This window comes from Thermochaetoides thermophila (genome assembly GCF_000221225.1).
Source record: "Thermochaetoides thermophila DSM 1495 unplaced genomic scaffold scf7180000011806, whole genome shotgun sequence".
Lineage (NCBI taxonomy): Eukaryota > Fungi > Ascomycota > Sordariomycetes > Sordariales > Chaetomiaceae > Thermochaetoides > Thermochaetoides thermophila.
In genome coordinates this window covers 122,262-139,255 of record NW_006383023.1, presented here as the reverse complement: position 1 = coordinate 139,255, position 16,994 = coordinate 122,262, and the positions used below count along the sequence as shown (strand labels likewise).

Sequence of the window (16,994 nt, the reverse complement as noted above, 5' to 3'; positions counted from 1 at the left end):
ATGGATCAACACGACCGAATGAGCCAGATGGCCGAGGCAGGAGGAGGAGACCCCTAAAAAGCCTGGGAGGGCGAGTGACTCACAAGGGCAAGAGGATTCCATAAAGGAAGCTACCCAGACATGATGAAGGACTTCTCTTGGTTCTTCCTCACCTTAACACAAGGACACCGAGGACCAAGAAAGATTATTACACGTATCAATTGACTTCGTTGTGCACCTCATATCGTCAGTGACTATCATCTAACCCATTTGACCCGTTGTCAATCCCTGCCTGCATCAGACCAAATATCCCGTTACAGCTTATGTATGAGGCGAGCCTTGGTTGGTCCCAGAAGAACGACGGCTTCGGTTTGGTTGTGCTGTGGTGATGAAATAGGTATGAGACATTCTCTGAAGACTGTCAGTTTGCTCTGACATTAGCACAACAATCAATTGCTCTCCAAAGTAGAGATACACTGTAGCGTGACAGTTACTGACTTTGCTTGGCTCAACTGGGCACTGCATCAAGGTATCCATTGAGGAGGATCGGACATCCCAGTTCTGAGGAGGGAATCTCGGAAAATATCCACAAGCAAAAGTTGAAGAGAACGTTGGCTTTTAAAACACGAGTGGAAAAGGCTATCTTCAATGGGAGCACACCATGTTTGGACAACAGCTCCTGAAGCTATTTCGGCGTCGTTCGCAGCCGTTAAGAATTGAGTTGTTGCGACATTCGAGCTTGTCTGATGCCTGTACGGATACGCAGCGCGCTTTATCTAGCGCTGAGTCTGACCCGGCAGTGTTGACCTTTCAAGTCTCCGAGAAATTACGGAAAACTAAAAAGGATTTAACTATATTTGTACTGAAACCTATATAAACTCTCAACAACAATGTCACCATGGTTGGGGTCATACTTGGAGTCCCCGTTTTTTTACTTTTAAATCCCCTATAACAGCAATATTTAAAGCATTTCCCGCGGATATGATAGCCCATTTATAGCGCTTTTTCCGCACCAGTTCTTAGTGAGCTTAACTGTACTGTAATCATAGTGTTTAGAACCCTCGACTGTATCGTAAACCTCCTGAGGCAGTCACGTGTGCCAAGGAAAGGAATAAAACCACCAGAACTTATGAAATTCTGAAATGAACGAAAAATATCATAAATTTCAGGAAAATTCCATGATGAGACTTAAGTGAGGAGTCAGATGCAAAGTCATGCGCCTCGCTAGAGATGTGGGGCTTATCGTGAAAGCTTCAGGGTGGTCCATTTATCCGTTGAAATAGATGTGTATAGCTTTTTCTTTTTTTCTCAATAAGCAACATGACTCCGAAGGCTTTGTGATCACACATAATTCAATAAGGAAGCCTCGAAAAACAAATCAGAAAGGCAAACTAATACTGCTCGAAGAATTCCTTCAAACAGATTAGGTATGTGTACTTAAAGGTCTGCCACAGTGCAGATATGCCAGCATCCTGCGCATCAACATCAATCTCTCGGCCATCCAATAAGCCCACAAACCTTCCACTCTGTTGCTGCAAACGCAACCCTTACACCCTTTACCACACCCAGCCCCGGCAGTACATCATCTGTCTTCTGCTCAACATGCCCAAGCTTAACCCAAACATCTAACACGATTCTCGGCTGTCCAACACAACTCGATGCCCCGCGGTTTGGCCGATTCGGGCGTCCGTTGGCATCCCTTGGAGGTAACACGTTCATCGTGATATTGAACACGCCGTTGTAAGCCTCCCCTTGTTTACCATAGGGCAGGGTACTCGTGCCGACGTCGGTTACTGGCAAACCTGATAGGGGTCTCTGGTCGGTGGTGTTAGTCCTCCTCCCCGATGTAGAGGGCTGGGGTTGTACGTACCTGCACGTAGTGAACCGACATTCCAACCTCCTCTACAAAATACCCCCCTTCCAGACTCAACTGTCCATCGAACTTGGCGGCGAGAATCGAAAACTGTAATCTCGATGGAACAAGGTTGAACAGCAGCTCCTTCTGACAATGCAGTGTGTTTAAATTCGGATCTGTGGCGTTTAAAACGGCGTTGGGGAAGACAAGGTAGCCGTCTGAGAAGAGGACTGCACAGCGGTCGGAGGGGAGAGATGATGGGGATGTGTGAATGTCGCTGGCTGTGAGGTTGAGGTAGGTGAAAGGTTCGGGGGTTGGTTGGCGGGGAGTTAAGGGGATGGAGTAGATGGGGGTTGCGAAGATTAAGGAGATGAAAGGGAGGATGTGAGGAAGCATTGTTTGGGGTGTTTTAGGTGTTGAACAGTTGTTCAGAGTCTATTGAAGATGTCTGGTTACGATGACTGCCAAGTGGAGGTTGAGATTGGTTGAGTGAGGCTTTATGATTCTAACAAAGACCTCGTCCTCGGAGGCTCGATCCGAAGTAACGTCGCGTTGGGTATATGTAGGAATTGGACAAACTCGGCTAAACTGCACTGTCACCAAACCACTCGCATCGAGAGTAAGCAATCTTCTGCTTGGGCAGAATCGGACAAATATACACCTCACTCTGCTGGAATTAGTGCTCTTCTGCGGTTTTCCTTGCCTTCTAGCTTCTGCTTACCGATCCACAACCTGCCTAACCGGCAAAACCCCCAGTTCCTCTTCTAGCTCAGCCTCATTCAGATCTTTCACTTCTTTCTGCTTTTGTTGCTGCTCCCCCTCTTCTTGCTCATCAATACTAAGCTTCTCCAACTCCTTCAACACAGTGCCCATCCCCTTACACTTATCATCCACCCACCTAAACACAGGCCACTGCATCTCAATATCCTTGACCACATCCCCAAGCTTAGCCTTATCTTGCGCTCTCTTCTCTACTGGATCATACGTATAACTCAACTTGATATTGTCTAAGTCCTTGCACAGATTGGGTTTGATCTTTTTGGCGAGATTGTACAAGATGTTGAACATCATCATACCTAGGTAATTGTTCTGTCCCTGGTCGCGCAGGCCCTGAGCGCAGAGGAGGAATGTTGTAGTTGGTGGTGGCGGGCTGTTTTCACTCGAGAGACCCTCGGTCTGGGAATTGGGTGAGCGTTTCGACTGGTCTTGAGTCACTGTTGTTGAAGGGCTGCTGTGTCTGCTACTACCCGGGCTGGTTGAAGAGCTAGGGGCATCGGTAAGAGCCAGCAAGTTACTCGGGTATGGAGAAGAGGAACGACGAGGAGCGATCAGACGAAGGGAAATCGATCCGAGGAGCAAGAGGTACAAGACAAGAATGCTATCGAGATGGGTGAAGCTGTGGCGGAGGTAATAGATTCGGATGAGGGTTTCGAGACGGGCACGCGCGATCAGGGCGATGTCTTGAGCCGTGCGACCGTTGAAGATGGCTGCTGGATTGCTGGTCCAGGACTCAAAGAGCTGGATTAAGACTGTGTAATACTGCATGCTGATTGGATAAGTTAGGACGAATTTGTTGACATTATTCAGACATTCACGTACTGAAGATGTAGTTGATGTGGCATCACAATATTATGGGGCTGAAGCTCCTCGGGAAGTTCCTGGAACCACTTATCAAGCCGGGTGTAAAACCCGACAGCACTCTGTAGAGCGGGCGGACTGTTTCCGAGAACGCCGGCCCTGCGGCACTCAACGTTTATGTCCTGCATGATACAATGTAGTTCGGTTTCTGCCTTGACACTTGAACCAAGATATGATTGTATCATCGCCCCCTGACCTGGATATCTCAGATATATGTCTCCCGTAAGGCCGCTGATCGTATTGAGATCTGGACTGGCAAATGAGGGCGGCTCGGAGACATATGGAGCTTTCATATTATGATAGCAGGCCACTCTGTGATGAACCAGGTTCAATCAGTACCGACTAAGCTGGTAAGGGGAAGGGGAGCACGAACGCTTGCCAGCTAAAAAGAGACCATGCAGTGAAAGCGCGGACTTTGCTCAACACCGGATCTTTCGAGTCATATCGGGTAAAGAGCTCCATGTGCTCTGCAATCGCTACTGCTTGCTGGAGGAGAGGATCTCCCAGTTTATCGTTACCGTCTGCCCCGTAGCGCAAACTAAGAACCATTGCTGCTTGAATGGTAGGCAGTGAAGGTTCCCGCTGGCACTCTGTGTCCCAGAGACTCTTCGCTTCCGCAAGGAAAAGATACGACAAGGATTGAGGAGTCCAGTATGCCACGCGCTGAGTGTCATCTTGCAGTCCATGCTGGAAACAATCTCGGGGTTAGCAACGACCCTCAATATTTCACACGGAAGACTTACAGCGGCATTTGCGAGTATAGCGTTGACCAGCAAAGGAGAACAAAATCTCATCTCGCCGTTGGCCAAGTCGTCTAAGAAAGGTTCCTTTGCGAAGAATCGATTCCTCGGGTACTCAAACTGGAAGTAAATACCCAAGAGCTTCCTCACAAGGTCGTCGTCACTGGTCACGCTTGTCCACATAGACGCTTTGACACAAGAGATGCGAGGATCATGGACCGCGGCAGCATGATAAGGAACCTCGTAAACAAATTCTGGGTAAACTTTTCGAATAGTTGCCCCTCGCAGAGTAGGAGTGCTTTCAGCAGACGCGAATCCTCGAGGGTCAGGAAGTGTTGGTCTGGTCCGAGGTAGCGAGATATCGAAAATCTGAGCCTTTAGGTAAGGATCATCGGGGTCATGAAAGAGCGTCGGCCAGTTGGCGAAGTCAGGGAAGGCGTAGCGAAATCTCGTCTCCGGGGAAACACGCGTTTGTTTGATCAGGTCGCCGCCACGGACGTATCGGACAATCCATTCGGCATCTTTTTTCTCGCGGATGAGACGCACAATCTCTTGGATATCTTGATCATTTCTGGTCTGTAAAAGGGTCCAAAGTTCCTCGTACTGAGAGAGTCGAGAGGCGACCTCGTCGTACTTGCGCTTGGTAGCTGAGGTTCTGGTCTCCTCGGGGTTTTCACTGAGATAAGTGCATTTGACGCTGGCGCCGTCGCAGGGAGAGCAGGCTGGTCGCTTGCCATCGCACTATGGCCGAAAAGATGTCAGTTAGGCATGACCGGAAGATGTTGGCGTAGCCTCCTTAAAGGAGCCGCTGCCTTAAGTGCCGACATGGGGTCAAGGCCACAGAAGGCTGGAAGGGGCCAAGAAGGCTGAGGGGCCAGGTTTGCTGAATATATGGAAAGAGCAAAATATCATGATAAGAAACGGGGCAACATCCAACCGACCTTGACCTTACGACGCCTACATTGCTCGCAAGCTGCGCGAGTATACGACCTCCGCGAGCCCTGCGGCTGGGATGATTCAGTACCTCCGGCACCTCCCCTGTGAAAAGGCTGGGGACGCGGCAGAATGGGGCGGAGCGGAGCCGTTGAGGAGCTTTGACACGGACTTCCTGACATGTGGATGACGGCAATCAAAGGTGCTCAGACACTCGAACGCCCGTTACCTGGAGACCTGGAGCTGGTAAAGCATTGTCCCGGTTTTCTGGGCTTTAATTTCATTGTCAAACTGGGTCTCGGGCACCACAGAAAATGCGAGCACGCTGCAGTAAGGCCGATCGATGTTGGGAACCCAGTGAACTCCGAAAAAAGCCAGACTGTCAGCGATCTGATCCAGCCTCGAGGACTCGCTGGAGTCGCTTCCCGTTGGTCCACCGGGCTCCGGGAAATCGCCCTAGGGTAACAATGAGGAGCAGCTTCCAGCTGCCAGCAGCTATCAAGCAGGAGCGTCCTGCTCGGAAAATCTCCCGAGCGAATCAGAGAAGGTCAGCGGACTGTTTGTACCCCCGAGGGATATGGATGGTTCCGGATGCTTAGCGTGAGCGCAACTCAACGACGCGCAGGGATATGTGATGTTGTATGTTGTACTTGTCCCCCACCCCGCCGGCGCTGGTAGAGATGATCGGCCTCTGGCCTCTGCTGACCTTCAAGCCCTTCCTCCTGACCCCTGAACCCCTGGCGTGGCTTTTCGCCTGCCCTTTGGGGACTATTTGTTGAGGATGTTAAGATACCAAACACACATGTGCTGGGGACAGAAAATAGGCTGTTATCCCGCAAGCTGTCGCTGCGTGCTTATTATGTCCGGGCGAGTCCGCAAAACCCATGATCCTCACGAGCCAGCCCCAGACCACAACGGCGTCCGTGATTGTCCGGCTATGAGCCGTGGAGCATATGCGGGGTGAGATCAGGCTTCGAAAGTCTGATGCCACTGAGGCTACAGATGCCCCAATCCACACTTCCCCTCGCATTCGATTCTTCGCTAGTATTATCTTTGTTGGTGTTGTTGGTTCGCTACATGGCGTTTTATTGGTCCGCTAACTGCAGTGGAATGTCTCCAGCCATGGAGCTATGCTACTCCAGGCCTCTAGGCGCATAGCTGAGTTTCTCTTGGCGCAGCCCAGTCAATAGAGGAAGATGCTGGATGCTGTATGTCAGCAAGATCGTCTCTTAGTACCAACAAGCTCCAAGCCTGTGGGTTCTCATGCTGATGTAGCGCATGCAGCGGAGTGAATTGTTTTGCCTTCCCTGTTAGCCAGAAAAACAAGCTCTCTGATCCTTTTGCTCTTACTGGCCTCATTGGGCCATTCAGGCTGCGGGCAAGGCGCCGACACCCGAGGGACTTCCTGCTGGCACGAGCGATGAGGGGGCGATGAGGGGATGAATTCGGGGTTTTGGGAATCAGCGAGAAACTTTTTGTTCTTTCCGCGCTGAGACTCGTTAATGGTTAACGGTTCGGCAATTGTTCCGCGGATATGATGCTACGCTGTTCAGCAGCCTCTAATCAGATTGCCAATGGTGCTTCACGAGCTGCCTAGAGTCTAGACCGTCTCCTTATGGGTCATCTAATTGTTGAATCTGTCGTGCGGCTATCCTCAAGCCAGCCTGCATACGCGACAGCTTCGTGTTGCAAGCTGGAGATGGGATCAAGTTACAACTGCCAGAGACAGCTGAAAGACCAGGGCCTTCAGTCCGACCGAGGAAGTTGGATGATTTTGGTGCATGGAAATAATTCCCAAACACTACGCTGAAATCAAAGCCATCATTGATAGGGCTAAAGTGAACCTGAGGTGATTCTAGGGTTTGTTGAGTCGTGGCAAGAATAGCTGCTCTGTTCAAGTCTCTGGTGTTCTCGTGATGTTTGGGATAATAGTTCCCCTAAAGCCTCCTTACTCAATGTATTAACCTCCTCGTCGGTCTTAAAACACAGAGTATGATGTTCAAATGGCATCTGGCCACGGCACCAGTAAACCATCAAAAGTATTTGTAGACCCTCGTAGGCTTTCGGTGCGCGATATCAAGGCCTTGCATTACCCCATTTAGGATTCATGTCACGAGAGCATTCCATCGAAGCCACAGAAGGCCAGAAAGAGACACGTCATATTTCGACATGCCCTCTAGTACTCTAGTCGTGCACAGCCACTGCAGTGATGAAGCCCCTAAGCTGGATAGTACCTGATAATCGCTCTGCTATTGGATTTTACTGGGCATTATACGGATCCTAAAACGTCGACTGTGTCCTTGCTCAGCTAAGCATCTTGCTGTCTATTGGGGGTGAGGTAGAAGCAATCAGCGGGATATGCTTGCCGGTGACTTCGGAGGACTAGGAACTGTTCAACCCACCCCATGGCCACTAATGGGGTGAAACCGTTCCCTTATCTAAGACGATCGTCTCCGAACATTCACTTTAAACACCGAATAAGCCTGTTGGAATCTTTGCCATCTGCAGTTTGCATTGTTCCATGCAAGTCTGTCTCACCGAGTGTCCATAGAGGCACATGAGCCATGAATTTCTAAAAAAGGCGCGCACCTGCCGACTCTCTGTCAGCGGGTCTAGCACAATGAGAAACCTCCTCTATTCATATCAGAACTGCCAAGGAAGCCCTCAAGCCCATGTAGTCCCCCGAGATTCGCTCTGGAAGAAAGTCAATGCCAACTCCCTGCTATGCAGTTGGTCGGGCTCTCCAGATCGTGTCCGTGGACCTCCTCAACGGTTTCGAAGCCGGCTGGTGCCAGAGATATTGCAGAACACCTGGAATAGGCAATTTGAAGTGAGGGAACTGAGGGATTGGCGTAAGAACAAACTCTCCACCGGCAAGAACTCTCTATCCCTCCCTCAGATAATCCGAAGAATCAGGTCCATGGGCACCAGAGGGCTGCGCAGAGAGGCTGACCTGGAGTTGCTTCCAATTTCAGGAAGCTTCTATAGTTTCAATGGACTCTTGTTATAGTCATTTCTCATGAGGTAGCACTGAGGCAGGTTACCCAGCCAAGTCTCGAACAGTGAGGTAAACAAACATCTTGAAGCTACGGGATGGATGGCATTGATAGCAAGGTGCTCGGTTGTAAAATCGGGAACTAAGGGACCCAAAACATGGCCTATAGAGATTCAAGCTGAAGACGCCTTACTCCGGCTATTAGCATCCCTACCGGTTGATATGCTGATCTTGATGCCTTGCAATATGCTTGGCTCACTAGAGATTCTGTTGACAAGCGTTGACAATGGAGATGTTGAGTTCATGAGGATAACAAGTTCCAACAATCTTTGACGTATTTGGTGTTTATAACCATTGCTTCAGATAAGCGGATCACTGACAGTGTATTTTAGACTCAATTCAAAGAAGCCCTGATAGTAGGACTGTAATCGGTCTTTCGCTTCCGCATCATCTACCGTAGTCTATCATGGCCACTAATGAGCTCCTTTTCTATATAGCCGTCCTGCGGTAATGTTATAATACCTGGTTTCTTATTATCCCATGAAATTGAGCTTGCAAGCCCTCATAAGGTGAACAGCCCATTCTCGGCCCCCAAGGGAAATCTTAACACGCTACATCGTCGGGAAACGGTTAGACTGCAGATTTACACACATACCACCCAGTTAAGGTATTCGAAGGTGCGGAATCTGCCGATCTACCCGCACGTATGAAGCACTGCAAGTCTTCGGAGATCCTGAGGGCCCTGCATTAGTGCTTTTGCGCACCCGGCAAGCGTTCTTAAGCTTTCTATTAACGGCAGTGATCTACAAGGTAAGCACCTCGAGGGAAGCCGGAGCTTTGCACTCATATCATGATGCTACAATGAGACTGCTTGAAGGCGTCCAGCAGACCCTCAACAGTCTCTCCGGAACAGAGGCTCATATGTAAAGACTCGACAGGTCCAGAACAAGACCCCTACATAAGAAGGGGACAGCACATCTACTCAAAACGAAAAATCCCCGTACTCCGTACAAACCTATACATTTCCTGTTTACATAGTTACGGCAACCATCATGCCAGGTGCCGTCTATTTGCTACCGTAAATTGCACCAACTAATGCCTTAAGAGTCCCCATGCTGTAATCTACCGAGCCGATCCCCATTCCATCCTGTTGCTGTGTTATTACTTTCGTTTCGTTGAAAGCCTGGCCGAGGTCCTCCGAACCTTGGCTGGCGGAGCGTCTTCAGCTTCGCTGTCCTCCTCCTCTTCTTCCTCGTCCTCCTCCACATCGTCATGATCGACCTCATCCTCGTCGTCGATGGACTCGATCTCCTCAATATCATCCTCCGCCTCAGGGTCGATATCGTCCTCTGAGTCCTCTTCAGAATCAGAGATCATGTCGCCGATTTGGACCTGCTTATCCTCATCTTCATCCTCGTGTCGTGCGCTTCTGCCGTTAGGCAGGGCATTGCCGAGGCTCTCCTGCCCCTCCACATAGACAACAGCAGGCTCGTCGGCGTTGTCCTCCTCTCCAGCACTGGACTCATCGTCGTCGCTAGGCCGGTTCCGGCTGGACCCAGCCATCTTGAGTGCCTTCCGGTACTTGAGCTGCGCATCCAGCATGTCGAGCTTACCCTTTAGAGCCAACAAACTAGACAAACCCCGAGAGCGCTCCTCCAGGACTCGGCTGAGCTCAGTTAAGCGGTTGATGAGATCAGGCTGCGTGACAAGCGCACCGCCGTGAGCGACCAGCGTCCATTGGATCCACCGCATCAACCCAAAGGCGCGACCAGGACGGCGATGCATGCGTGCAGCGAGCTTAGAGAGAAGTGTGCCGGCAAGAGAAGAGTCCATCCGGTTAATGGTATTTTGTATGATTAGCAGGTCGTTCGTCTGAAGGCATGACTCAAGTAGGTCGGAGTCGTCGGTCCGGAGGGCCTGGTTGAGCACAGTGCCCAGGGATGTCGCGCTGATCGGGGCAGTGGATCTCTGTACTTCGTGCCGGGTTGTTTGCGCAGCAAGAGATGCGGATACGTCGACAGTCGTGGTACCGCGAACAAGGTCGCCAAAGGTGGGCGACGTGGGCTCCCCATCGGAAGCTTCCCCGTTATCTTGCATCACAGCGTCACCGTCTGCCTCGCTGGCAGCAGGTTTTTGCTTCCCAGAGTCTGCCTCTGTCTCCTTCTCCTCGCTTTGGCCCTCATCACCGCTGACTTCCTCGTCATCGGACGCGCTGTGACGGCTCTCGGAGTCGCTTTCGATGGGTTCTTCGATGTGCTTCGAGACGGGTTTCAAGGCTAACCCAGTAGACACTGCTGTCCTGCTCTCATCGATTCTTGTCTTAGTAGGCGCCTTCGCGTTCTGCTTCACAACAGGCTTGGCAATGGCCGTCGCCGCTTTCCTTTTAGTCGACATGTTCAAAATCTGGGTTGGCGCGGGGATGTCGCCTGGCGGTTGCTTCCACGACTCGCGATCTAGTCGCGGAGATGAAAACGCTGCTTTTTTATGCTTGGCCGAATGCCAATTGCGAGACTTGCCGACCCTAAATATTAACAAACAAGATTCCGGCAAAAGGAAGTTGCGCCGGGTAGAAATAACGAGGAATTGGATTGAGGTTGCGGCTTTGGTTGTGCTTGGAGGTTGAAAGCAGCAAAAATTTCGGGGACAGCGCCAGACTTTTTTTCCATCTGGTCTGGGCTTGGCAAAGCTGCTTTCTTATCGTCTTATCGTCACTTGACCCACATTGTCGTGAGCAACTCGCTCACACAGCCACAAATGGTACACGTGGCTTCCATGTGTGGCGGGCGGCCAAAACTACCACGTGCAGTACCACGTGACTTGTGCATGTTGTGGGGAGGGAATGAGTCATCTTCCTTCGGATGGACCTTGTTAAAACACGTGACATGGGTGGAACAGTTTGAGTGGCCATGCGTTGCCGGTGGCCAAAACTGGATTTTTGGCTTGTGACTGGACACCCGATGACGTTGGCGAACGACCTTGACCTCTTGCTTCCTGAAAATAGGTCCTAGCTCAATACTCGAGAATTCCATTGCTGGATCTTTGGAGCCAAGCATGTTGAGATACGTGCTAGGCAGACGAAACCAACCTTTCTCAAGTCAATTCTGGATCGAGGCTTAGCTTCGACTTTTCCGTTGTTTGCGTCTTTTTGCGCTTCTCATCCGGATGGATGGCTTACAACAAACGGCGAAAACCCTGTAGCAGTACCAAAGCCAGCAAGGCCATCATAGTCGCATCCTGCTGCTTAGTAGCTGATGGTGATCAACGATCTCGACTAGGGCATTTTTGGTAAGACTTAACGCCATGCCTGATATACCGTGATTGAATATGATGCCCCCGAATTTTTAAACTGGACGCGTCCAAACCAAACATTCCCGATCGAAGACCCTGGACCCTGGAGGTCGCGTCATTCCCGCGAGTCCTTGTTGTCTTGGCGTGTTTGCTGCGGCTGTTTTCAGGGTTTGAGGGTGCCAACAACCGCAACGACATTTCAGAGCTCAATATCTGAGTGATCCGGATTTGGACTGTAACATGACGCACATCCTTGGTGTCGAGCTCCGAATCCAGTGTCAAAGCCGGGTGTTCCGCAGGCCAGTTGAGCGTCTGGAGCCTGGTCTATGCCTTTTGAAATTACTGATGCGGATCAAGAAGTCCCTCGTGCCTGAGAAGCTTCCCTGCCGGCAATACTCCGTACCGGCAATACTGTGTAATGTACCGGTGGCTGTCCTCTTTGAAGGTCGCGCATCAGGCATTGCACGCGCATATCATCGTGTCGGGCGCCCGATGGTCTCCTTCTTCTTCACGGGCCCTTTGAAAGCCTTACTTCAGTCCAGCAACGCGCATTATGGGAGCAGAACACGCGGCTGTTGCGATGCGTGGTGGTCGAGCAGCGGCGGGAAGCTGGATGGAAGGTGGAATTTAAGTAAAACGAAAGCAAAGCTTGGGGGTACGGACGAGGGTTTTGTGCCTCTCCGTGTTACGTGCGCACGGTCCACTCGGACTGGGTGTGGCCAACCAGAGCCCGTCGAAGCCGAATCGATAAGACTGAACAGGGCGGAGCCACTGCCAGCGCGCTGCATCAAGGCAGCGACGTGATAAATAGCCCCGAGCTTCCGACTGGGACCGACGTAGCTTTTCAACCCAGATTTTTCAAATGGTCTCGGTACCACAACACGGTCGCCCCTCCTTCCCCCACACCAGCCAACCAGAGGTCGTTCCCACGTGCAGGCGTTTGGCGCGACTTCCCTGGACTGATTGGACTGATCCATTTGGATCCATTTGAGGCCAAGCACCGGGCCTTTATTTTTTGTGACAGCTCGTCCTTTGTTTCGCTCTTCTTTCGAGTGCTCTCAGCCTTCCAGCCACCACAGTTCCTGGCCACGCCAGAGCACTCGATTTCAGCGCACAATCCACAGCCCACACTTACCTCGCAACCCGCACACAAGTTTTTCCTTTTCCGTCCAGCCCTTCTGCAGGATCCCAACCCCGCTGTCGCGAAGCTGGCAACCAGAGCTCTGTGATCTATTCGTTTTGGTACGGATTACAGAGTGATTTAATTCAATTTGCAGCATCGACCTCGCGTGCTACCGTACTTTTTGAGTGAGCAAACCTGTGAGTGGCTGCCTTTTCCGTTTATTCTCGTTTTTCGCAGCGCATCCCCAAGCTTTCCCACATCTCGCGAATCATACGCGTTGCGCACGTCCCCGCGGCCGCCTTCCATCCTTTCCCCGCCACGCATCGCCTTGCCTCACCACCACAACCGCATCGACGCAGCCATCTCCAAAACAGCGCATTGGCTGTCGCCGCCGCATTGCGACTAGTGCACGCAATTTTTCTTGACCATTACCGTCACCTATCCCTGCTTGTCTTTGGCGACGCTGCAGAATTGCCTTTCAAAGTTGAAAGCGCTGTCATCGCGTCGGCTGCTCGAGACTTGCAACTCGATAGTTATTTGTGACCTTCGCATCGTGAGTTTTGCGCCGCGCTGTTGCCGTCCAGTACTTGCTTCCGTGTTTTCAGCAATGACCTGAATCGCTAACGCGACTAAGCGCAGCTCTCAACGCTTTAATGTCGCATCGAGCTTAAGCTCATTACCTACAACATTATTCCTCTCGAATGGCAGTCATCATGACCACCCCTCAGTCGGAAGGCGTGCTTCTCAACGAGAAGCCCCTCCAAGCCACGATCCCCTCCGAGAAACAAAACGGCGTCCCTGAAGTCAACGGGTATGTTCCCTGGACTCGCATTTCTGTCACGACCCAAGCCATCGACATCCCACATGCTGAACGCTTACCTTTCAGGCATCCTCCGCCAGCTGCGAAACAAGCTGCATCAGAATCCGAAGTCGCGCGCGACTCCAGCAAGATGCCGCAACAAGCCGCAGATGAGGTTAGCAAAAACAAGAATGCTTTCTCCGCAAACCAGGCTTTGCCCAGCAGCGACTCCGCTAGCAAGGATCAGCAAGTAAGCGAACCGAAAGTCGAGCTTAAGGCCAGAGACGAGGGAGTCTCGCCGACAGACACAGAGATGCCCGATGTGCCCGCGACTGACAAGGCGGAGGATTCAACTGCACAGCCCGCAGGCCAACCAGACTTGACGACCGATTCAGCTCCGGATCCGTCGAAGCCCGAGCCGACCGAGAGCAAGCCGGATGTGGAAATGGCAGATGTGGGAGAGAGTCCAAGGGCAGACACAAACGCCTTGGAAGAGGCGCCGGCTGGGTCAACTGACCAGGCTAAGGGTACACCAGCTGCGACCGGCACTGCCGATGTTAGCGGATCTGAAGCGAATAAAAGCTCTCAGGCGTCGGCTAAGGTTCCCCGGGAGCGGGATGTCGATAGCGAAGACGAGCCTGTGGCGAAGAGGACCAAAGTTGAGCATGGAGAGCAGGGAGGGCAAGGAGAGGCGGTCAAGGATGCCATGGAGGTTGACCGGCAGGCCGCATCCGGCCAAACTGCTGCGCAGCCAGAGCAGCCAGAGGACGGGGAGCCGAAGCCTAAGAATCTTGCGGACGACCTCCTAAATGATCAGCCTATTTCTGAGTGGCAAGCGAAGCAGATCCGTGCTGTTCTGGCCGGTGTCAAGAAGACAAAGGTTGGGTTCAACTTCCGGCTGCCTGTCAAAGATCTATGGCCTATGCTTTGGACTGAATACTCTGCGAGAATTCCTAATCCAGTCGACATCAGCTTAATGGAGAAGCGTCTTCGTGGTGACGGCCCCCCCTATGCCACAATGGGTGATTTCAAGAAAGACCTCGATCTCCTCGTTCAGAACTCGATCACCTTTAACGGCGACGCTCACGAGGTGACAGCATCTGCGCGCGCTTGCCGCGAGTCCATCCTCAGCCGCATGGCTCTTCACCCGCCGCACGAGCCGCCGAAGCCCGAGAAGAAGGAGACCAAGGCGCACACCCGCGAGCCCCGTGCTGCCTCCACGTCCAAGAGCATGGCTTCTACTGCTGCCGCTAAACCCGTCACAGAGTCGCCCGTGTTCGCGATCCCGCGCGAAAGCAACGGCGTGCCACCCGTCCGGCGCAACCCGACCGATCCCGAGAGCCGCATGAAGCGGCCTGTCAAGCCTACCCATCCCAAAGATCTTGTGTATGAGACCAAGCGGAAAAAGAAGCTGCCGCTGGAGCTGCGCTTCGCCGATGAGGTGCTCACGGAGCTCAGGAAGGCGAAGTATTACGAATTTAACACTGCTTTTCTGCAGCCCGTGGACCCCGTTGCCCTCAACATCCCTTCTTATCATAAGATCATCAAGAAGCCGATGGACCTGGGGACCATGGCTAATAAGCTTGCGGCCGGCGAGTACAGCAACATCAAGGAGTTTGAGAAGGACTTCGAACTGATAATCAAGAATTGCCGTACTTTCAATGGTGAAGATCACATCGTTTATCACCAGGCGCTCAAGCTCCAGGACCTGTACCGGGCCGAGATGTCTAAGAAGGATGTGTGGATGGCCAAGCACGCCCCGCCCGTTCAGCAAAATCAGGCTCGGACGAGCCCACACCGCGACGACTCAGATTCGGATGACGCCGACTCGGAGCCGGACGTCGAGGATGAAGAGCTGAAGCAGTCTCGGCATCGCTTGGCTACTATCCAAAAGCGTCTCGAAGAGGAGCAGAAGAAGATCAACGAGATGGTCAATTCTGGCACCGCAGAGATCGCCGATGTTGAGATTACCCAAGCTGTCGTCGCCATGCTGCAGAAGCAACTTATGGCTGAGCGTGCCAAGATTGCCGCTCTCGAGGCTAAGAAACCTGCGAAGAGCAAGTCCAAGTCCAAGAAGTCTGGCGGTTCTGGCTCCTCTCACAAGAAGGGCTCCGTCTCGGGCGGCGGTGCCACTGGTGGCGCCAAAAAGAGTGCGCCCAAGAAGGTCACCCCCAAGCGTAGGGTCACTCAAGCTGAGAAGGAAGTTATTGTCGACTCGCTCGGCAACCTGCAGAGCCCGTGGCTTGATAAGGCTATCGATCTTATCAAGAAGGACACCGGCCAGGGCGAAAACGACTCAGGCGAGCTGGAGCTGGACATCGACTCGCTGTCGGAAGACGCGTTGGCCAAATTGTACGACATCGTCATCAAGGCTTTCCCGCACCTTAAGGTCGAGCGGCAGCAACAGCAACAGACCAGCGCGGCGGCCGATCCGCCCAAGAAGCCCAACAAAACCAAAAAGAACAAGCCTATGAGCAAGACGGAACAAGAGCGGAGGATCCAGCAGCTCAACGAGCTACGAGCGCAGGCCGTCCGCGGCGCCTCGGCCAGTCAGGAGCCGATCGAGTCGATCGAGGGCAACGGCATTGATGCGGTGGCTCAGCACCACGACGAGCACGAGAGTGACGAGTCGGTCGACTCCGAAGAAGAGTAAATTGGTGCAGGAGCTTGCAATCACCGCGCAGCGCTCTAACTTACCACTTGGCTCGTTCTGCGCTGCTGCTCCTCCTGCTTTAATTCTACGCTCTTTCTCTACTGGAGAAAAAGCATGTGTCGAGAGTCATGTGTTCCTGTTCCACAGACGACTCCCTTCACCACGCCATCACCCCCTTCATCCAAGGTTGTCTGACTCGTTGCCCAGCTCACGATCCGCAGTGACAGTCCCCTCTGACGGGGCAACTTGCTCTCCGTCCTGACCAAGACAGCTTCTGTGGACTTCCGGTTTATAATTGACCGGCATCGCCATCAACTCAAGTCGAGTCGCTCAACCTTAGAAGAAGCTCCCGAGACAGGCACGGCACTTGCCGCTTAAACTTTAGTTCTTTGACCCCAAAACCAGACATTGTAGGAATATCGAGCGTGTACGATAACAAATCACCTCATCTTCAGGTGCTTTTCTCTCCCAGCCCTTCTCCCTCTTCCTTAAGGCGAACCCCAGAGACCGGTGACTTTGCTCAGGGGCCTGATTCTCTCTGTCTTCTCTTTTCACCATCGCGGTTTGGGGGGATTTTTTTCTGAACAGCCAGCAAAAAAGGATCAGGTAAAGGAAAGGGAGCAGGGTTGATTTGGACGGAATGGGACAAGAAGACAAGGACTGACCTTGGAGCAAACGCCACCATCGCCATTATCATTGTTCACGCATTTCCAACTCTGAGCTTTTCGGATCCATTCGCGTCATGCGTTTGGAGATCGGCTTGGAGGACTGAGGAGATTGCTGCTCTCTTGGTTGGGTTCACCAGAGAACCAGATAGCAAGGCTCTCTGCTCCGGCAGTTGCTGTGTTAGACAGGAAGGGCCACGCAACAACAGTAGCTTCGTAGATGGACGATGGATGATGGATGGGATTGGGTTGGGACACTTGCTGGGAGTTTTTGACTGGGTCAGCCGTCGAGTCATACATAATAACTGGCGTCGTCATTTTCTTTA

The 16,994-nt window shown here is 52.2% G+C and overlaps 3 protein-coding genes across 3 annotated transcripts; 1 reads left to right on the top strand and 2 right to left on the bottom strand.

Moving 5' to 3' along the window:
• Positions 1–2,551: 2,551 nt before the first annotated feature.
• Positions 2,552–5,400, bottom strand: CTHT_0000900 (uncharacterized protein; the record flags this gene model as incomplete). The annotated part of the gene is made up of 6 exons (XM_006690580.1): positions 2,552–3,380; positions 3,434–3,784; positions 3,846–4,159; positions 4,216–4,953; positions 5,237–5,320; positions 5,383–5,400. The coding sequence occupies 6 exons, from the start codon at positions 5,398–5,400 to the stop codon at positions 2,552–2,554; spliced, it is 2,334 nt and encodes a 777-aa protein (XP_006690643.1).
• Positions 5,401–9,301: 3,901 nt separating this feature from the next.
• On the bottom strand, positions 9,302–10,534 carry CTHT_0000890 (uncharacterized protein; the record flags this gene model as incomplete). Its single annotated transcript, XM_006690579.1, has 1 exon — positions 9,302–10,534. One exon carries the CDS (start codon positions 10,532–10,534, stop codon positions 9,302–9,304), a length of 1,233 nt encoding a protein of 410 aa, XP_006690642.1.
• A 2,730-nt stretch (positions 10,535–13,264) lies between these two features.
• CTHT_0000880 (uncharacterized protein) lies at positions 13,265–16,003 on the top strand (the record flags this gene model as incomplete). Its single annotated transcript, XM_006690578.1, has 2 exons — positions 13,265–13,362; positions 13,438–16,003. The coding sequence occupies 2 exons, from the start codon at positions 13,265–13,267 to the stop codon at positions 16,001–16,003; spliced, it is 2,664 nt and encodes an 887-aa protein (XP_006690641.1).
• Between the last annotated feature and the right edge of the window lie 991 nt (positions 16,004–16,994).